Source organism: Epinephelus fuscoguttatus, linkage group LG20, assembly GCF_011397635.1.
Source record: "Epinephelus fuscoguttatus linkage group LG20, E.fuscoguttatus.final_Chr_v1".
Classification (NCBI taxonomy): Eukaryota; Metazoa; Chordata; class Actinopteri; order Perciformes; family Serranidae; genus Epinephelus; species Epinephelus fuscoguttatus.
In genome coordinates, this window is record NC_064771.1 from 32,470,772 (window position 1) to 32,493,536 (window position 22,765).

The following is a 22,765-nucleotide window of genomic DNA, read 5'->3' on the forward strand; positions in this document are numbered from 1 at the left end:
TTCAGCATCTGGTTGTGTTGTTAATGTGCTAACTGGCTAATTAGCATTTTCAGTCCGTCTTGTTGGCCTTCTGGTTTCCCTTTGTTAATACATATAGACCCTTTAAGGGCCAATGACACAATGACGTAGGCTACATAGGAGTCTTAAAACACTGTCAGTCAACAAAAACGAAGACAACTGTGGTTAAAGGCGCTAAGATGAAAGGAATGGGCGGAGGTGATCATCAAAAATGCTCACATGTGCAGCGCACACTTCATATCAGGTTAGGGAAAAAGTATTTCCTGTTGTAGGGATGAATAAGGTTATGTGTATTAAGGGTTATCATGTCCACCTCATCAGAAACTGGGGAGGAATAGTGGATTTCTCTGGAACGCTAACTTTTTAGCGCGTTAGCTAACGTTAGCTTCAATAGCAAAACAAACTGGAGGAAACAGGGTGTCGTCAACAGAACTTGCTAGCTAGCGTTCGCTAATAGAGTGTGCCAGTAAACCCGGAACTCCATTAGCGCTTTTAGCACTTTTGGTTCTCTTGTCTAAAAGTCAATATGTTTTTTGAATGGGATTTTGGTAAAATGCCTCAAATAAGGTCTGTGGTCAACAAAAGCTTAAGCGAGTTTCAGGTTTTGTTCTACGACATAAAACACATCAGTAAATACCCTACTTGTGAATTTTGAAGCTTTTACGTGTCGTAAAAAAGGCGGTTGCTAACAAGTTGCTCAATACGACTACAAACCCTGTCGGGGACATTAAACGTCATCACCCCCGAACAGGCGAGAGTGCTGGCAGTCCGCCATTACAGCTTCTTATTTAGCTTAAACAGTCCAATTTCCCCATTATACAATGTTTTTAAAATAAAGCGGCCGAAATCAGTTGAAAGCTTAGTGGCGGTGACGTCAAGAGTCATGCGACCGTGGAGTAGTCATGTAGTCCATTAAAGCCTAACGTTAGCTTTTTACTTCTGGTGATCGCATTTAAGCTTCAAATGCAGTATGAAAGGTGTTCATATGTGAAGATTATCTCGCTGACCAAAACCTGTAAGCATCATAAACTTGTGTTAGCCACGGAGCTTATTTTCTGACATAATCCAAAACGCAATGCAAAAATCACATTCACTTTCTCTTCCGGGAACCAGCGCGATGCTAAACTTCCGGGTTTTGACGTCAGCCCTGGCACACTCTATGTGGAGAACTGTTTTGCCTCCAGCTAAGCCCCGCCCACTAAAAATCACATACTGTTTACTAACAGTAAAAGGGTCTATACAGACCACTGCTAACTATTCTATGGAGAGTTATCTCATGTCACGCAGACGCAGAACGTACATGCTTGTTTGTTATTTGTATCTTTTATGTCTATGTTTAATGTGACAATGTGTTGAAACTATATGTGCTGCCATTCTTGGCCAGGTCTCTCTTGTAAAAGAGATCTTTGATCTCAATGGGACAAACCTGGTTAAATAAAGGTTAAATAAAGTAAATAAAAAAATAGTTGGCTGTTGTCTTTGTGGTGTGCTTAAGTGCCGCTTTTTGGCCAGGACACAGGTGATGCGGGGCGGCGCAACAGTCAGCCTTCATCGCCACTAGTTCGGTTTGGTGTGTCTGGACCTTAATGAGGCCCCAGGATTTTATATATATATGAAATATATCTAGCCATAATCTTAAATTTCAACAATCCAGATTGCAGATACGATACAGCCACGATAGAGAGATGACATTTCTGATTTATTCCCATGTACAGTGACTCAGTCAACAAAAACTCCACACACAACTGAATACAACAGAGACAATGAGGTGATAACAAGGATAAAGGTTTTTGTGGGTTTAATTTATTAGTCCATTAATGAAAACCCTCCAGCACATGACGCAGCTGGCTGGAGAACTGAGAGCCAATAACAGCCCAAAGAGCCAGTGAGATGTAAATTTAGTCACATATTTATTACATAAATATATAGTAAAATAGACCAGCGACAATTACCATAAAAATATCTTCCTTTAAAACCCTGACCATAAACAAAGATTTGAAAATCACACACTGACATTTACAAACACGCTGATTGTCTGGACCTGTCGTAAGCAGCCCACCACAAAAACCTGACATCACACCACCCACTGGACTGGGAGGAGGAGAGGGAGGTAAAAAGAGGGGAGGTGGTGGGTGCTCGGGAACAGCAGGGGATTGGGTAATCAGGGGAAAGGAGGACAGGTCCAGGTGAGAAGGTGTGATGGAGGTGTGGGTGGTGTGAGAGGAGATCACAGTAGATATTCGGAGGTTTCCTGCGCATGTGTGTGTTTATTTGAAAGACAAGACAGAGTATTTTTATTTAGCCCAGAGCGTTGCCTAAAGCTTGACTGTATGTTCTCGAATGTCTGAAATGAATCCTAAATATTGTTCCTTTGTTCTGCATGACTGTGACGTCATCTGAGAGTGAAACAAAGACAGAAACAGAGATGACAGGAACAAAACCTGGAACTGATATAATATATATATTATATTTTCAGATACTTTTTATTACCTGGTTCAACCTGCACCAGACACCAGGACGCTGGGGTTTGTAGTATCAGGGCCATTTACATAGTATCCTGTATGCTGTCAGTCACTGAAACTGAATAGACTTTTAAATACGTTCTGCTACTCTGTGTATTAACCTGAAAATATATGAATATCTGGCACCTCTGGATAGAGACAAAAGGAGAGATCTCTACTGTTAGTACAGTGAATGGCCATGTGTTTCCCTGCGTACTGTGTCCTGTGTTCACTGTTTTGCAGCAGACTCTAACCTAAGATGTACCTGCAAACTCTGCAATGTTTTTACATGTTCCCATCTGGATTTGTATTCCCTTTGGCTTCTTATTCTCTCTAGAAATCTCCCTTTATTATGTCCTGATCTAGGTCCGTGACACGTACAAACATGGACATTTCAGTTGCTCACCAGCTCATAGAATCCGTTACAGGAAGGACAGAAAGCAATATTCTTCTTCTTCTTCTTGACTAATAAAGTGGTAAAAAACAATTTTAGGTGAGTGCAAAGTAACTAAAATTGTTTACTCTGATCAAGAAATCCCTCTTAAGTCAATAGCATGATTAAGAACTAGATACTGGACTCTAAATTGGAGCTGATTCACTTAAATAGGCCTACAAATTGCTCTGCAAGCTAATTTTGAGACTGGTTAAGTTTTACAAATATCATGGATTAAAAATTTACAATACAATGACTAATAGATGACCTTGCAGCTCGAGTAGTCAAAACTTTATTAGATGTTCCTTCTTTAATTGTGGTCTATGTGGAAAATGCTTTTTTGAAGTGGGTAATTTTACCTTGTAGTACTGCGAGTGGCCACTGGGGCACATTGCAGCAAGGCTAAGTGGTGGCACCGTAACCAGCTCTCTAAATATATCCGTGATCAAGACAAAAGATGTGATTTAAAGATGGCACAGTGCTGCCACTGGTGGACAGAAGACAATGAAGCAATGCTACTAAATAAAACAAGGTGTCAAGTGAGGAAGAAATACTCTGCCATCTTTGATTTTACATGGCGTGTATTGACTTTAGAGAGTAAACTGTATAAAAGAAGTGGAGGTAGCCACTGTGCCGTCATCCGCTGGCTTGTGGATTACTGTTTTAAAGCCTTGAGTTTGGTGTTTTGGCCGTCGCCATCTTGTTTTTTTGAAGCCACAAGTAACCATATTTGAATGAGAGGGTGGAGGTGGCATGGATACCAATTACTGTGCCTCTATCCTGATTGACAGGCTGCTATGGTCGCGATTTGTCAATAACAATATAGCAACAAAGTATACTAGTTTACTCCAAATGAGACACAGATATATAAAGATAATTGGATAGCATTGGAGGCCCCTGTTCATTCGTGAAGCCCCCCAAAAAATTGACTTCCCAGGTGTAAAATCACCAAGATCCTCCAGATTTTCATTGGGCCCATTGAGCAGGAGCAATAGAGACTTTGCTTTCCGAGTGGCTAACTTCCTGTTTAGCCCTCTGCTAATTTAGGGGATGAATAATTTATCATGCAGTTCTTCTAGACTTTTGAAATGGAACAAACTATTGGAACAAATGTTTCAAATTCTGATACTGAAATGAGTCATTTCATGGGGGTTGTGATGCCTATAAAAATGTATCCACTGATACATACAGACGTCTATTTCCCAATGTAAGTCCTTAGGAAAATGTATTTTTGACCCAATGGCATCACATGATGGACCCAGAAGGTGTAATTACACAGTTTGGCCACTATGTCTAATTGGCTTCAGAGTCCAGCACACTTCCTGGGGGCCTGGCATAGACTGTATAAAAGAAGTGGAGGTGGCCACCGTGCCATCACCCATTGATTTTTGGACTGTCGTCTTGCAGTCTTGAGTTCGGCATTTTTGATGTCGCCATCTTGATTTTTTGGAGTCAGAAGTGGAAATATTTGGAGGAGAGAGAGGGTGGAGCTGAAGATCTGAGAATACGAGCACACTGCCGTGGTAGCAACTTGTTAATCACAAGGTAGCTACGCCCTAAAGCATACGCTGCTTTATCGTTTGTTTTCTCCAAGACTTGAAACTAGCAACTGAGACCATCAACTCATTGGGAAAATGTTTCCTGGGGTAATAAATCCGAGTGAGAAGCAGGGTTATTTTCTTCTATGCAATCGGACTTCTATTTGTAACCAGTGGAGTCGCCCCCTAGTGGCCATTAGAAAGAACAAAGGTTAAAGGCTTCTGCATTGGCTTCATTTATCAGACCCCAAGGCTTTGTCCACTTCCTTTGTACAGTCTATGCTTTAAAAACCTTTCTTGGTCATTTTACTGTTATCTGGCGCTTGCGATCGGACCTTCCTATGTCTAAGTATGTTCTGATTGTTGTTACTTGACCTTATTTTTGTTCTATCTTATGAGATGCTAAGATCACCTTCAACTTTCTTCTCGTACTGAATTTTCTGAGCTGCTGAGTGCCTGAAATGTCCACGTTTTAGGAGATGCCCATCCAAGACCATGATACGTACAACGATGGTCCTGGATCAGGACGAATGACAATCTTGCGTCAATCTCTTGCGCTTTGTTGTTCCCAGTTGTCTCCAGAGATAATACGACTCGCCTGGACCATAATTTGTATGGAGAGCTGTGACAACAGGTTGACATGCTTTCAACACAACCAACAAAAAACACCTCACATCCCGTCTTTGGCACCTTTCTAACCCTGATCCTAGGCGGACAGGTCGTGACCCCTGAGTGTCTGCAGAACACATCATAGTTTTCCAAGCAGCCTCTGCAGTCACAGTGAAGCAAGGAACTCTTGAAGGAGTGATACAAAAGTAAGAAAGGTAGTTGTATTAGCTGTTGTAGTGAAGGTTTTTATAGCTCATTTGCATGTTTATTTTTTGTAGGTTCTGTAAAACATCTGCTGGTTCGAAGTCATGAAGTTATAGAGTATATATATTATATATATACTGAGCAGGCTGAACAGGGTCCTTGAGAGAATCCAAGAAAACAAGACAATAGAAATTCCAAAAAAAACAACAAATCAAAAATCCAGAGAAAACTCCACCTCCACAGATTTTGCTCTTCGGCATGCGTCTATTGGTTGCTGAAATATCTAAAGGCTTGCAAAAATGTGTTTAAATGCACCGTCCAACCTTCAAACTGGCATCTTTATGTTAAATCAAGACAAAGCAAACTCCTGTATGCCGTTAATGCTTCTAGCCAATTCATTCAGATCCACATAGCCTTTGTTTACTTTTCTTGATTTATCATAAATCATTTTAAACCTCTTGCTATCTAACTGGACAGTGAGTTGTAGAATAGTGAATATAGACACATAGACAGTTAATAGACATTTGTACAACATAACCCCATCTATAAATAAAGTCTGACATGGAAACATCTACCAGCACCAGCTGCTGCATACAAGACGTAGAACTTGCCACCAGGTATCTGCTTTTAAGCGAAACACTGGTCCTGCTGTTGAAGAAACCACTTTGAAGCAGAGTGTGTTTTTGCTAAATGTTTTTTTTAACACCATACTATAAGCATGCTAAGCTTTCTGTACATGCAACACTGAGTCCATTCTGTTGTAAACAATGTGAGCAAAAAAGGTGGTACAGTTAAAGAAGACGTTCCCAGTGGTCATGAAGCCTTAAAGAGGTGGTTGTTGGTGATTTGCTGGTGCTGTATAAAGTGGCTTGGACCTGCTACAGAGTGGATAAGTTGATCCCTTCCTTTAAGGTTTAAAGAGTTAGCTGAGCAGAGAGCATCTCCTCTGGTTTTGCATACAACAGTGGGCTTGTGTACTGTATGTGCCAAGAGAGCTGATCGTGTATGTGCTCCAAGGGGTGTTTTGACAGAACAGACAAGGGAGACATGTTGGACCAAGAGCAGAGGGAGGGGAGAGGACGGAAAGCACCCTTTGAGGCCGGTTTATCAAACCTGAGCAGTTCTGAACCAATTCAAAACCTTATTTTCAACCTGACAAACATTGCATATTTTTCTCATAAGCACAGATCTCCCCAAACTACAATACATGTCACATAATTTATCTAATCTCTTATCTATATCTCTGATTGATAGACTACTAATAGATGAGCTAATATGTGTACATTCTTAGCTGTCTAGGCATGCGATTTCTTTCCCCCACCTGTTTACAAAAATAGCCTCATGACTATAAATCTCCTTGTAGCTCGTCCGAGCAGCACAAAAACGCCACAACACCACCTGTATGTAAGTGCTCTTAGTTCTGTCTTGGGATTTGGTGTAACTAGGCAACAGGACAATGACAGTGTCCGCTCAAAGCTATTCATAATGTCTAGTGGCCAGATTGTAGTGCAGGGCAGCAAACAGAGCTCCATGTGCCATTGGATAAGGGATAGGGTGAGGACAACCCAGTCACCAGGAAACATGTTGGCATTGTGCTTTTCTGCACACCACATTACATTAACACATTGTTATGTAGCTAATATGTTGAAACTTAATGTTTCTACAATGCTGCGGTTAACATGTGGGCATATTTGGGCACAAAACCACAAGGTTATGATTATTAAGATCATGTTTTGGCTATCAATACCCGATTTTGGGGGGTACTATCCTTGGAGGAACAGGGTTAGGGCTAGGGACTGCATTTGGTGGCACTATCCCAGCAGGAAAAGCAGCAATGTCTCGGTGTAAAATAGCCGTTTTTCTTGCCACTATCCTGGCAGGAAATGCAGTGATGTCTCGGTAAAGAACAACCGCTTTTCATGCCACTATCCTGGCAGGAAATGCAGCAATGTCTCAATAAAGAATAACCGCTTTTGTGGCACTATCCTGGCAGGAAATGCAGTGATGTGTCGGAAGAAAATACCCACTTTTCATGCCACTATCCTGGCAGGAAATGCAGTGATGTCTCGGTAAAGAACAACCACTTTTCATGCCACTACCCTGGCAGGAAATGCAGTGATGTCTCGGTAAAGAACAACTGCTTTTCCTGCCACTATCCTGGCAGGAAATGCAGTGATGTCTCAGTAAAAAACAACCGCTTTTCCAGTCCAGAAGGCTGCTGGAAACACAGCAACAGGTCTCTACAGAAAACCCATATTAAGTGCCTACAAATCTGCTAGAAACGCCATAAGGACTTGCTAAAAACAACTGGTTTTTTTCTTGTTGGTCTTGAACAGCAGTCTGCAGTGGTCACCAGCTTAGCAGGCCAACCACCATCCCCTCCACCTCCAAATGAGAAGTCTGCTGAGATACTGTCAGTAATATGATGCGTATTAAACTTGCAAAAGTATTCGTGGTTTGCAGAAACGCACAGTGCCACCATTTTCCTGCGTTGACTGGACTGTTGAGGTGTAGTGTAATCTCATGATCAATACAACTCTATTTACACAAAGCCTCTTAATCAGCTCTTAACACACAAGTGACGGCTGCCAAATAGTATGTTGACAGTCGTAATTTAAATCACAACAGTCCGAACAACTAATGTTTCTAAATTTGAGTGTTGACGGTGCGCCTGATAAGCTGATATGGCACTTCGATAACATTATTCAGCTCACGGGGGCTTCAATATTCTCTGCTGATTTCTTGTTGTGCTAATGTGGCCACAAAGGGGGTATTGGCTTAGATTTAGCCATTTAATATCGAGTATTGCAATAGCCTAAAAATCACTCTCGGGAGTCCTAAACTGCTACCACCCAACGCATTAATTCACTCTTTACCAGAGATCCAACTCCACAGCTTGCATTTTCTAAGTGCAAGCCTTCATAATAAATCCTCTAGTGCCCTATGAAACACGCTGTAGAACAATACCTCAGAGGAGGAGGGATACAAAAGCAATCAATAAGGCCATCATTTGGAAAGAGAAACAAAATTGCAAAAGCCCCAAACTGCAGGTGCGGCAGTAATCTGCGAGCAACCGTCTGGCTTTTTCTTTGTGGGAATCCTTGCAGCTTCTCTTCAGAAATATTACCCACTCTCGCAATTCAGTTTTCATTCCTACAACCCCACCACCCTCATATATAAATGGCTCCCAAGACCCCCTCATTTTTACTCTCAGATAGCCCGCTGAACACAATATTAGTTACATTCTTCAAAGGAAATAATATGACAGGACTCTGTTTTACAGACTTCTGTCACGTACCGCGGCCTAAAAAGGTGCTTTTGGAGGGATTCAGGAGGGAAAGGGAAGAAGGTCAATGAGTATCAGGACGTTTGTAGCAAAGCGTTCACACACACACACACACACACACACACACACACACACACACACACACACAGTTCTCTCACATGAACATGGACGCTGACATTCACATGCACACACCTTTACACATGCACAACCTTGGATTAGCCATGCCAACCTTTCAGTACATCACAAAGTTAAACAGTAAGCACACTGAAATAGAACAGGCCTGTGGACGGAGGAACAAAGCCAGATCCCCGCCCCCCTCTTCCCTCCCCAAGGGTGGACGGTGCCCGGCTTGGATGGCAGCCATGTACTGCTTTATGTACACCATTAGCCAACTGGGTGAGAGAGAACTGGATATTGCTGCTGGCACTTTGACCGTAAAGGGAGAAAGTGCAAAGACTCGACTGTTACTGACAGTGAGGGCTGAATTTGCTTTTGTACACTCTGGCACGTGTTTCTGAGAAGAGTTAAAGTGTGATTTATTTAGGACCAAGCTGGACTTTTGAAGTAAGAATAGGCTGGCTTGAATAAAAAAAACAATGCTGTGTGTTTTCACTCTTCTAAGGAAACCCATTTCTGCCAGGAAGAAGAATGTTAAAAAGTCAGGGATGAGAGGAATTAAAAAAAAACCCAAAACTTTTTAAATTAAGATTTTATCATACTAACAATTAAATGAATTGAATTGAACTAATGTACACATCAAGTCAAAATTATGACATTGTAAGTCAAAAATTTGACTTTCTAAATCAAAATTATGAAATTTAAATTTCTGATTTAGCGATACACCATTTTTTTTTATTTTTTAAACAAAAAAATGTGAGCTAGCATTAATAAATTTAAGGTAGTAATAAATACTATTAAGTTTGTGGAATATTAAGTCAAAATTTCAACTTCCTTTTGTTCCCCTATTTTCATTTATGGCTATTATTCTTTGCATTTTTCCCCATTAGCCTAGTTTCGCCTAAGTTAGCCTCTAGTCAGCCACAGCTAACACAACCTCACTAACTGTGTTACGGTGGTTTGTGTTAACTGGTATGCTAACATTACCTTAGATGTAACGGGCGCTCCAACGAGCTTCGGCCACAGGCTTGATAGCAGGTTAGTGAATTAGCATTAGCGTAGCCTTGTCTGCAGATGAAACAGAGTTTATCCTTGTTTGGCAGCATGGAGGGATCGCAGAAGCAAGCTGATTGTGTAGTCCGGTGTGCAATCAGCTCTCCCGAGTGAAAACAGGTTTTTGACTTTCGCTAGCCCCGTTTGTTTGAAAGTCTTCATGCTAGTAACAGGGGACTCCATTACCAGTAGCGTCAGATCTTAGCATCGCTCTCCACTGTTTACCATCAGTCCGAGGCAACAGACTCTGATCAGTCCAACTTGACCTGGACCTTATTCCAAATTTTTAAACGAATATGGAGAACTTAGGTCAGAACTTGTCACTCATTCTGATCAGATTTTAATTATTGGCGATTTCAATATTTACCTAAATATGCTGCGTTCCATTAACACTGAAGTCAGAATTTCGAAGTTCCCATTTAGGAATTTCAACAGGAACGCCCCCTGAAGTCGGATTTCTGACTTGCTAAGTTGGAAGAACCTCATAAACCCCGTCCTAGAAATCCAAAATGGCTGCTCTGCGCATCAACAGTCGTGAAAGCTGCGGTAATAAACTGTTCATTAGCACCTCTATCTTATTTGTGTCTCATTAAAACAGTCGTACTGTCCAGCGTCTATCTGTGGACGTGTTGCTATGGTGTATAAATGCGCAAAATACAGTTATCAACTGGTATTGCTAACAATGGCTAACCTGGTTTGAACTGGTATTGCTAACAACATCTTGGTTTTCCAACTTGTTGTACTGGAACGCTGTCAACTCGGGTGTGACGCCATTCCAAGTTATGACTTCTGAGGTAAATGAAACGCAGCTTTAGATCCTCAAAGTGAAGCCTTATTGGCTCTAGACTTGTGGTTTCTGCTTTGACTGTCTCTTCTGTCACATCCCTGGTGTCAGGTCACTTTCATATTAAATCTAAAGCGACACCAACCCGTTGCTGTGGTGTCGGTGATGTATTTACCACTCACCACAATGGTCTGTCAACCTTAACTGCACTTGGCGAGCGATTTCCTGTGGTTCTGGCTCTTTCCATTGCAGCGACAGGAGCTGTTGACAATTGTCCCAGTCTGGCACTTTCCAGTCTACTGGATTCAGTCGGCCAGTCTGCTGCTAATGCAGAATATTTCCCACTTAATCATTAATAATAAACAAAATCCTAGCTTTCTCCGCTTGTAGCCAAACTTACTCAAATGCAGCTGCTGTTAGCTACTCAGTCTTTACGGCTGAAAACTCTTTCGTCCACCGGCCAAACGGCAAGTGACTGTTCAAATTTCACCGGCCATTTAATAGATTGCTATTATTTTTTGGCTGGTGAGTGAAGCAAATCTCTTAGCCAACTGGATATGTAACCAACATTTGATGTATAGTCTGTGTTTGTCCTGTACTGTAGACATTTTAAGAACCATTGCATCTCTAACCCTCCGATCGTTTGTGCCCCACAAGCACAGGAGCGTCAAGCTATGTGCCTCTTTCTCTAGTTTCTCTCCTTGTCCTCTCTTTCACTCAGGCTTCTCTGTGCTGGACGTCCCTGGAACTCTCTGTCTCTCTTGGCTGCCGGTGCATCATTCCAGATGTTTGGATTTGCATCTTCGTCCTCCAGGAGATTAAGCCCTTCTCTTGACTCTGTCTTGTGTGCACGACGTCCTTGTCTCTCTCTCTGTTTGTTTCCTTTCCTGTGTCTGTGTAAATGGTTTACTTGAGCTTTGTCTCTTGGTGTCTGTGCAGTCTGTCCTCTTTCCAGATCTCCATGGTGGAGAGGAGGTCATGTGGTTCAGGTCCTGACTGATTGGCAGCACCTGGAAGTTGCTGTACGTCGTCCCTGATCCATATTTTTACAATATATCTATAATTTTGTCACCCTGATAACCCATGATGTAATATTTCTGTCCGTCCTGGGAGAGGGTTCCCTCCTTGACTGCTCTTCCTGAGCTTTCCTCCATTTGTTTTTATTGGTAAATGTTTTTCCCTTATCTGAATTGAGAGTCTACGGACAGCTGGTTTTATATGCTGTACAGATTTTAAAGCCCCTTGTGGAAAATTTGTGATATCTGGTGATATAAATAACACTGACTTTTCTTTTCCTGGCGGGAATGGGCTTCCATACAGCGCAGCACTGAACCAAAACAAACAGAACTCACAAACAGAACCAGCAGACAGACACAACACTCTCCCACCTCCACACGTGAAGAAATGTGTTTTCATTTTGGGGCTAAGAAAGCAGTGAGGGCATAACTCTTTGTATTTGAAGTAGACTCAGGATCCAAATCCTTGAAGCCTGGACGTTTACACCTTTTCAATCGGACTCTGGTCAAGGATCAAACACCAAACAGAAAATAAGGGCACATTGCTGACTAAATTCAGAGGACAAAAAAAGATGAGCTAACAATGGGTTTTCATCTAAGGTTCATCATCATTTATTAGAAAATGTTCTTTTACCTGAGAGAATCCTTCAATAGCTTCCTTTACCCAGTCACAAAAAGTGGTCTGTGTTTGTGTGTGTGCATGCGTGTGCGTGTGTGTGGAGTGGGTCTAAGCTGATGCTCTCACGGGTGGGTGCGCGTTTTAAAAGCAACTGTGAGATTAGTTTCCCACAAATGTATAAAAAAGATCGGCCGAGACGAGAAATACGCCAAAAGGTTCACTCACTCACTTATTATTGCACTATAATTGTAAACTTTATAATTAGTCATTAAGTGTCTTAGCCTAAAGGCTGTTTGTTTTCGGGGGTTAAACTAATTTAAAAAAAACATTTAATGGTGCAAAAGGCATTTGGCTTGGGTGCAATTTATGTTGTCTATTTCATCACAAATATTACCAAAGATTCGTCCACGTCCTCGTGGCTTGGTTTGGGCCGTTCAAAGTGCATTTTATAGTTAAGTGCTCACGTTAAACTGATAGTCAGCAGGTTGTAGATGTTCCTATCAGTGGGATGATGTAAATTTATTTAGAAGATAGGTGATTCTGAAACAAGTCCAGTCAGAGGTGATGGGTTGAGTTAACATGTTTATGCTGCATACATCCCACTGATAGACATCCACCACCCAGAATACTCTAACATTACATTAAGTTAGTCGCAGGAGAGAAAAATTAAAGCTTCACATATATTGCAGTGGGGTTGCCTTCAGGGGGCTTGTCTAAATCTTGGAATTCTAGGCCTTAATGATCGACCCGCCGAACGATGAGAGCATCGCGTCAAGTAGACAAACTTCCAAACAACACACACACACACATACACACACACCACTTTCTGAGCAGTTTACAAAAAAACAGCACATCTCGTAGAATCCTTATTCTCCACAACATCCCCAGTACCCCTCCTACTTGTTCAATGAGACCCGGACTACCGTGTAGAGTTACTGGCCCTGAGGACCAGCCATTGAGCTGGGCTGAAGGCCAGCTCACCCAGGCAGTCCTGACCCTCGCCCACACAAAGTAGCAAGGATCTTTAGGTCACGCAAAGAACCTCTGGAATACAAGCCAGGCCGAATTTGATTTCACAAGCGAGACTGGCTCGTTGTTGTTACGTTGAGCTTGTCTTTCTTTCGGAGGGAGCAGGAGGGAAATTGCATAGACATCTTGCTACTTGCATGTCTTCACAAACTCTACATTTGGCATAGGGGGGGACCAAACACAACCATGAAACCAAAAAACATCACAGACAATCTCCACCCTTGTCCAATGTGTCAACATGTGAGAATAATCCAGGATCAGAGTATCTATGGAGGGATGGGCTTGGAAGCCACTGCAGAGCCAGCCTTGAAACCTTCACTTTGCTTGTTGTGGTCTGCCAAGCGCAATTTGCTTGAGCTAAGGGTGTAATCATAGACCAAAATTACTTTCAGCTTTAACCAGTCAGAGCTGAGCACCAAATATGGTATTTGGTTCAATCTGTCATCATCTAAGACTCCATTTACACTTCACTTCATGTGTCTCAGGCTGATTGGATGGCAGCTGGATCTCAAAAAAGTCAAGAGGCATTCAACATGGATTGAAATTCGATTGCTCAAATCTCAGAAGACGGTTTCAGATGCATTCTAGCCAGATGTTGACAAGGTGTAAATGCATCCGTAATTTTCACTCTTCCTAAGTGTAACCACGCCAGTAAGATCTCTATGGAAGTAGTGGCTTTTGGGTGTTGCCAAAAATCTTCAGGTAAATCCCACCACTCTCTTGACTGGAGTGGGACTCTCTCTAATTTGCATGTAGCCAGCAAAAACAAAGACATGATTCTGCCAATAGAGATGCAAATGTAAGAGGCTTAGTGTAAATAAAAGCGTCTTAAAGAGACAGTTCACCTTAAAATCATAAATACATATTTTACCTCTTACCTGCAGTGCTGTTTATGAGTGTAGATTATTTTGGTGGGAGCTGCTGAGTGTTGCCACTAGATGGCACTCAGCTTGTGGTGCTCAAAGTGCCAAAAAACACACTGAAACACTCAACATCAATGTCTCTTTCCAGAAATCATGACCTGGTTACTCAAGATAATCCACAGACCTTGTTGTGAGCAGTTTCATGTAGGAACTATTTTCTTTCAACCGGACTACACCCGCCAACCATATCACTGCGCAGAGGGAAGAGTGCATCTACTGTTAGCTCACCTAGCACCACTGAGCTAGCTAAAGTTACAGCTCAGCCGAAGAGGATGCCATTAATGTTTACATCTCACGCAGTCATGAGCACAAGCCTCTCGTCCTCTCTTCGCAGTGATACGGTTGGCGCTAGGCTTGGTCTGTATTTTTCAATACCGTCAGCTCACCTCGCTGTACTTAGGATGTATTGTATGTAGTGCACATCCTGTGCCACCAGAGGTCAGTCTCTACTGGTGCAACAGGCAGCTGAGCTGACAAATATGGCAACTGCGAGTAGTGGGAATAATGCTATAGGACTGTAAACAGCCGGCTTGCAACACCAAAGAGAAATCGCACATCTGCTTCAGTGAATTAAAGCATCATTTCAACCAAACCAGAGTTGGTGACTGTTGGAACTAGATGATTAACAAGACTTACCAAGACGGTTTTAGAGAGTTGTATTTAGATAACACCGCACACAAATACCGTCATATACCATTTACCCTCGGTGTAGGGTGGTAGATAGAAAACAGTTCCTACATGAAGCTGCTCACAAGGTCTGTACAAGGTCTTCATTTGAATGACCCATAACGATTCATAAATTCCGGTTTTTATCTTTTACTATAAGCAACAACTATTTACGCCTGACAGTTTAGCTCAGTTAGGTCACATGTCATGTGACCTCAGGTGGTGACTCTCCTCAGCAGCAGAGGGAGGAGCAGGAGGACAGATACTGACTGACGTCTGTGTTGTTTATTCTTTCTAAACTTGACTCAGTATTGTGATGTCAGGAATATCATTTATTTTACTGACATCTTTATTTTGTTTCCAGTCCGATATTAAGTTTATATTGTGACTTTGCTGTTTTAACTTGACTGCTGCTGCTCTGGGAACATTTAATTCCTTGTAAAATTTACAGTACTAGCTCTCTGAGAATCTCTTTTGCATTGCAGCAAAAATTGGTATTGTAACTGAAATATCTCCAATTGGATCCAATCGGAAATCGAATGAAGTCACGACTGTGTGAATGGAAATCCCAGCCCTACCATATTCCAAAAAAATAAAAAATAAAAAAATAAAAAAAGAGGGAATTTTCTGATTAAGACTTGTGGGATATGCTGAGATTATTAAGGTTTTAATCACATTATTTAAGCATGTGTGCAGCACTTGCGGATTATGCTTCTCAATTGGGGTTTTAACTGCAATTTGCGACACATGGCCTTGTGCCTGTTTACGGTTGGCTCTGTGCATTGTAGTGTAGATGCAACTCACACCAAAACTATCTAGATAAACAGCATAACAGGTAAGAAGAAAAATATGTATTTTTGATTTTTGGGTGAACTGTCCCTTTAAATCTGGAGCTTTTCTTCTAGATACAAGACACTTGAAGTGTAAATGGGGCCCCTCGTCCAGTTTCATGTCTACCATGCATCAAAAACTGAGCTGTCAAGGTTTTTAGGCCGGCCTCTGGGGGACGATGGGGAGGCGGACAAATCCATTTGGCCTTTCCCAACTTTGATGCGGGTGCTGTTGCAGCCACGTTAGCTGACATTCACGCCAAATACTACCTTGCTTACATTCTACTCATGCCTCCCACCTCCCACTTTACTCCCACAAAACCACCTCCCTGCCTCTGCTAACCTTTCGCCACTGTGGCTGCTGGCAACACACGCATCAACAAGTTGGGAAGAACTGATTCCATATGTGAACACACACACAACTCTAGGCATTCATGTGTAGCGTGTCATGTCGTGAGAATATGAGGGGTACGACTCTATCTCTTTGCAAACAACAGGAGGCACAGGGTTCATGATTAACGTCACAGGGCACTTCTGAATATGGGTCAGCATGCACATGTGAGAGAGTGCACACATACACATGTATGAAGCATTACACATTACTTTGCTTTTTTTTTTTGTTTTTCCTCTTACATGAGAGCGGGATGGAGAGGTTAAATTTGCTGCAATAAATCTTGAGTGTTGTATGTTTTTGTATTTACATCCTTGGTTATGGCCAAAATAAAATGTAAATGAAACGAAAATAAAATCAAAACAGAAAACATACAAAAATACATAACATAGTATTGCACCTTGCAGACGGGCAATATATATTCTCAGTTTTGTTGTTTTGTTTTGTAACGTCTGTGTGACACCACTATCTTTTCTGCTGGTGTGTGGAAGTTGGGTTGTGGGTGCCGGGCTCAGGTCCAGCCCCCTCCTGTCAGCTACATTCAATACCATAAAACTCTCAGCCATTACAAAAGTCATAATCCCTCAGTCTCTGGGCCATTCACATTTTAAGTTTGCTGTCTTTAGACTGTGCCTTTAAGTTGGAGAAATGCTCACATTAGCAGATGATCTCTAACGTCTCACAACCAAATAAGAGAGAGCACAAAAGCTTGAGGGAAGAGTCCTTTTGTAACTTCTACTGATGCGTACACACAAGCACATATTATCTGAACATATACACTTTTTTAAATCTATATATGCATCTCTGAACTTTCACATGTGCCTGCAAAATATGACTCCTCCCAAGTTCCTTTGAGTTTTGTGTTGTGTGAGGTATGACAAGATTGTTTCATTTTTTTTTTTTTGTATTTTCAGTTTCTGTTGCATTATTTTTCCTGTTTGTGTTTTTTTTTTCCAAAGTTGTATTTCATAAAAAAAAAAAAACAAAAACAAAATATATTTATATATATATATATATATAAAAAAAAAAGAAATTCCTGTTTTGTTGGTTGTAAATTCCTCCTGATAAAAGGGGACGGACAACTTGGACAGATACACAGACAAACAGATCAGTTGGCTTATCAACACAAAGTATAGATGTGAAAAAGAAGTGAAATAGTTTCTATGTTACACTGCACGCATGGTCAAAAAGTGACTACAGCTGTTTTTTTTTCCTTTTTTTTTACACAGAGCAGTTTTAAGCGTCAAAAAACAAACAGAAAAATAAGAAAACAATGATAAAATGAAAAAATCTCCAATAATTTTTGTTCAGGAGTCTTTTTTTAAAGTCATCTCTTTAAATTTTTGTTTTGTGGATTTATAATCATTTCATATATCTTTTTTTTCTTAATCTAAATCAGACTCAGAAGGTAAAGCAGCATTATAACCCCTACTGTCACACACACATACCCAGTCAGCTCACGAGAACAAAGGACATCGATAGGTTTTTTTTTTCTCTTTTTCAGTTCTTTTACAAAGACGTGTTGGAATTCCAAACCTGCCTCTCCGGAGTGAGGGATCTCTTCCTGATCCTCACTGCATGAGAGTTGGAGGTTATCCTTCTGGAGGGAGCTGAGGGGGACATTTGGGGTTGTCAGCTGGCATGGGAGCAGGGGCTCATATGCGGTTGTTGTGGGAGCTGAAGGGGGAGACTGTACGTATTCCTGCACCGCCGTCTCCCCTTCCTCCGAGTGTTTGTTAACATCGTCTCTACAACCTGCCACATCACCCTCTTGCACCCACGTCAATGATGGCAGTGAGGGTTGGGGCCCTCGGCTTTTTATGTTTCCTGTCCCGCGCTTTTTTCTTCTTCTTCTCTCACATCCTCACAATCTCGCGCTCAAGTCTCTCGTTCCCGTCGCTGCTGCTTTGCCGTTCACATTCATTCGGTGGCGCCACTCTAAAGGGCAGTTATGGCCAGCCTTGTCTCACAAGGTAGAGGCCTGGATCCCGTTTGGTGTCAATGATTCTGGGCCAAACTGGGGGCATCCCCACTCTGCGGCGAGTGGGTGCGATAGCTAGGGTGCTTAGGGAAGAGGAGAGGGGGAGAGAAGATGACGATGGAAGGGAGGGCTCTGAATTTGAAATGTCACTGGGCTGACTCTAGAGGGAGGATGATGGGAAAATGGAGTACTACAGGGAGAATGAGTAAGTGCTACACAGCCCTCCTACGCAGGGATCTCTCTCCATCCCTGGTCAGGTTGGTTAACAAGTGAGGGTCATGTGCTGTTGGTCTAATACTGACAACGGGTCAGGTTTGGGACTGAGCCCACTGCGACTGCCAGCCTCTGTTACACAGAGCAGCCTAAACTCCAAAACTGCTGCTTTGGAGCCGCCCCACCAAAACTCACCCCAGTTTAGTCTCCCCATCAAAACTCACCCCGTTTGAGATGAGTTTTGGTGAGGGAGACTAACGGGTAATCCAACCACAGGTGTTGGTTAAACTTTGATGAGTCAGGGGCTGAAAGGAGGACCGCTGCAGTAGTGCAAAAACTCCCACCAGCCAGGCTGGGTGGGGGCTGTGTTAATGGTGGTGGGGTGCAATTTAGTCTGAGCTAGGCTCCGGAGAAAAGGGCATTGTCATGGGCTAGAGTAGGGGTAAGGCTGGGCAGGGGATGGGTCTCTGAAAAGCGGCGGTGATGATCTTTTGAAAGGGGGGTTCTTCTTGGAGTCAGACCAGACTCCACCATTGTGCCCAAAGGTGGCGTTCCAGTTCCTCTCTCCTCTCAGCATTGCTCCAACGTCGGAGCACTGCGGCTTGGCCATCCGTGACGACTGCCCATGATCCCTGCCACATGTTACTCTGCTTAGGTACTTCTGAGGGGTGCAGACTACCCATCCTGTACAAGTGCCCAGTATCAACTACTGCTTGGCATTGAATATAAAATAGATTTTCTTAGTCTCTCTTTTCTTTCATTCTCTTCTCGTAAGAGTGGTGAACCCAGTTAGATTTGGCTTGGCCCCAGAATTGGAATGAACAGAGCGGGCTTTTTTTAATCAAATCAACATTCTTGAATGGTTGTTTGGCTAGCACACTATGATACCTGCCATGGATGTTTGCCGTGACATATTACCGTTATAGTGGTGAGCATTGGTAAAGTGCACGAGACTGAAAGAGCTTTAGAGTCGCCTCTTGAGAAGCTTAATTTCGGTTGAGAACATTCTACTTTTTTTTTACGTCTGATGCACCGTCAATGCATGAAAGAAAGCTTATTACTGTGAAAGTATTTATCAAGATCCAATGACAGCCATCATGAGCGTACTGCGGAAGATCGCCATGATGCAGACGGAAACGGCCCTTTCTCTGCATGCTAATTCAACGGGCGTGGCCACCGAGGGGTTTTCAGGTACTCTCTGTCAGCTATCCTCTCGCTACTCGCGTGGATGGGTGTCAGCTGGGCTGCACATCTACACTGTCCTTCGCCGCTTCTGTGAGTCGGTTTCTGTTTTGACAGAAACAGATAAATCCAAATTTCAAAAGACGACACTTGGTCCCATATAACAAAAAGAGATAACCCGAATGTAATGGGTACCATTCCCTGGAGTGGGTTTAACCCTCCGAGGGGATGGCTGGCCCTCCTGTCTTCAATGGTATTTCATTTCAACCAAGTGATAGCACTGAGGGTGTGTGTGTGTGTATGTGTGTGTTGTGTGTGTGTATGACGTGAGTGTTTTGTCTTTCCAAGTGTGCACCTAAGTAAATATTATGCACAGGTGTGTGTTAACCTACACGTGCGCCAACTTGAATGGTGTATGTGTGTGTGTGTGTGTGTGTGTGTGTGTGTGTGTGTGTGTAGGCTGTGGGCAGCTGCCCCGTGTCCACAGAGGTGAGGTAGTGCCTGACACCACGGGGGCAGTATTGCTGCCCCAGCCTGGGGGTGTATCCACTTTGAGGTAAATGGTAGCCTTCTTGGCATTTGCCTGCTCTCAGTGACGCCCATGGTAAAAAAAGGCAAATGTGTATGGAAGCCTGGAGGGGCCACACTGAGTTGAGTCCGTGAGGAGAGGACTCTGTACAAACCCTGCAGGTTAGGGCTGTATATTGACACTGCTGTGCAGTGCATACAGTAAAATGAGGCATTCACGTTACTCTGAGGTGATGTTGTGTGTTTTCATGTTTGTGTTTATGTCTATGTGAGAGTGTGTGTTTGCGTATGTGTGTGTGTGTAAGATGAGCTTTGCTGTCTCGCTGGTGGTTGCTGCTATTGAAAACCTCCTTAGAGGCTGCATGTGGGAGATTTAATTTTGACCCTGGCTCTGACTCTACAGTCCAGCTATTAAATCTTGCTTCCTCGCTCTATCTCATCTCCTCCCTCCCCTCCCTCCCTCCCTTCTTTCTTTCTTTCTTTCTTTCTTTCACTGCAGTAACTCCTTGGAGAGAGGAGGGCTTAATTGTCATTAATACGACGGCAGGCTGCTGGCACAAGCAGCACGGGCAATGACAAGGCAAGTCTGCTCATATATGTGTGTGCGTGTGTGTCAGTGTGTGTGTGTATGTGTGTGTGTGTGTATGTCACAGGAGCCGGTCCAATGACAAAACTGAAGGTAGATATGGAGCCATGGTCTGCACATTTTTTTCAAAGGTAGACAACACAATTTCATAAAACTGGAATAGCCTTATATAAATATAGCACCGGTTTCACTGGGATCTAAGAAGAAGCTCCAAAAACAGCTGTAACGGCTCAGATTGAGTTGAGGAATTGATAAAAGACTAGGTCTGGTAGCTCTGCTTTACTGCAGCCATTATACACCAAAGTTACGGTTGAAGGCGTCTGCTGAAATTTTCAATGTGCAGTGTTTTTGCTGATTGCGTTGTGCCTGCATGACCGTGAGCTATAATGTGACACTGATGTCCATGTTTTCTGAATTACTGCCTTAACACTTATTCAGAAATAATACTGAGAGGTGCTGGCCAGCAGGGAAGCTGGAAACATGGGCTTCAAAAGGTGTGTAAATCTGTGACCGCTTAAAAAAAAAGAGAGAGAACCAGACAGGGGGAACGGACCCCTGCAAAGAGCGCTGCTCTGAAGAACTGAGGTGGAACAGGCTGTGTGTGTCTGTGTGTCTGTGTGTGTGTGTATATGTGTGTGTGTGTGTGTGTGTGTGTGTGTGCGTGCGTGCGCGTTGTGTGTGTCGGTGTTCGTGTCTTGGCAAATGGCTACAACTCTTACTAGATAAGACATCATGCTCAGACAGAAGGGCCCCCACACGGATTTTAAAACAGGGGTAAGTAAAAGGAGGAGAAAGAGGTGGAGGAGAGGGTGCTCAAAAAACAAAATCCTCTGTTTGCTTGACTCTCCTGTTGCTGGTGTGTTGTTTCTGTTATTGTTGGTTCCAGTTTTTAAACCACGTACTGTAAATGCGATGTTGGAGAAATGCAGATTCCTGACGAGAGGACTCTCCCTCCATCCTTCCCCTATAAAAATGATGGCCCTTCCCATCTCCCAGTTAGCCCCAACTTCCTCTTCCCTTTGCTTGGTGGCAACTGTGTTTTTCACACCTCCTGGTCCTCGAAGACCTCCAGGAAGAGCGGGGGGAAGAGTTCGTTGGGACACTCCACCTTCATGTGAAGGAAGCGGCTGGCGTGGCACGCCCCGATCATCCGCAGGTCCGTCACCTTCATCAGGAGCTTCGGCCAGAAGTGAGGAATGTTGTGCTTGCGGTAGTTGATGTAGTGCTCGAACGCCAGCAGGTAGGTCTCCTGGCACTTCTCGATCTTCTCCATGCAGGTCAGGCCAGAACGATCTGGTGACAGGGGGAGTCAGTGTGGAGGGAGGGAGGAAAGACAGGAAGAGATAAGAGGGGGAGAAGGGAGGAAGGAGGGAGAGCATTTGAAAATGAACGCATAAGAAATCATCAGCTCAGTCTAATTCTGACTAAATGTCAAGATTCTGGAAGTAACATGTGGCCGTCAGTCAGCTCAGTGAACACTTTCATATGTTGTTATGGACAATGATCATTGGGAAACACTTTCTGTACTGTCATGGCTGGGTTTGGAGTTTGGTAGCATTGTTTGATTTCATGTTTCATCTTACTTTTTAGGGTGCTTTCACACCTGCCTTGTTTGGTTCAGTTAAATCAAAAGTCAAGTCCGTTTGCCCCCTCAGTGCGGTTCGTTCAGGCAGGTGTGAACACAGCAATCACACTTGTGTGCACCAAAACAACCGGACCGACACCCTCCTGAAGAGGTGGTCTCTTGTTGGGGTTGCTTAGCAACCTAACTCTGCTGCCGTGCTCTTGAAAGCTGGCACAGAAAGGGCACAAGAGTGGCACCCAACGCCTGATCTCGCGCTTTCATGGCAGTTAAAGACGCAGCATGTGTACGTCCCTAAGCTGATTAGCTCTCGTGTCTATCACGTTTTGTTGAGGATTTTTCTTTTGAATCTATTTCAGCGAAGTTTAAATGCTTCAATAAAAATTCAATGATGTCACCAATATGCAAATCAGCGTTATGTATGACATTATCTGGCAACTTTTGGAGCTAGTGTATAGTTGGTGACATTGCTTCATTAGCTGCTGTAGCAACTTGAATTCAGACAGTGCAAACTGTAGTGCCGAGGTTCACAGCGTGCAGGGTCTGATCTGTGTAACCACAGCAACAGAAAGTTTGCTGATCAGGCGGGGAGTTAACACTGGACGAGCTGAATTCAGTTGGTATTCGAGGTGATGGAGGTCTTTTTCCTTGGATTGTCCGACAATTTTTGCTTTCT

General features: G+C 43.0%; 1 protein-coding gene across 6 annotated transcripts in view; it reads right to left on the reverse strand.

The window, feature by feature from the left end:
• Positions 1-9,262: 9,262 nt before the first annotated feature.
• The window catches only part of thrab (thyroid hormone receptor alpha b), a 235,034-nt gene continuing 221,531 nt past the window's right edge, over positions 9,263-22,765 (reverse strand). For all 6 annotated transcript variants that reach the window (XM_049564453.1, XM_049564450.1, XM_049564452.1 and 3 more), the window contains one exon: positions 9,263-21,800. In XM_049564453.1, coding sequence (XP_049420410.1) covers positions 21,550-21,800 — 251 coding nt within the window. In that variant the 3' untranslated portion in view covers positions 9,263-21,549. The remainder of the gene's footprint in view (positions 21,801-22,765) is intronic.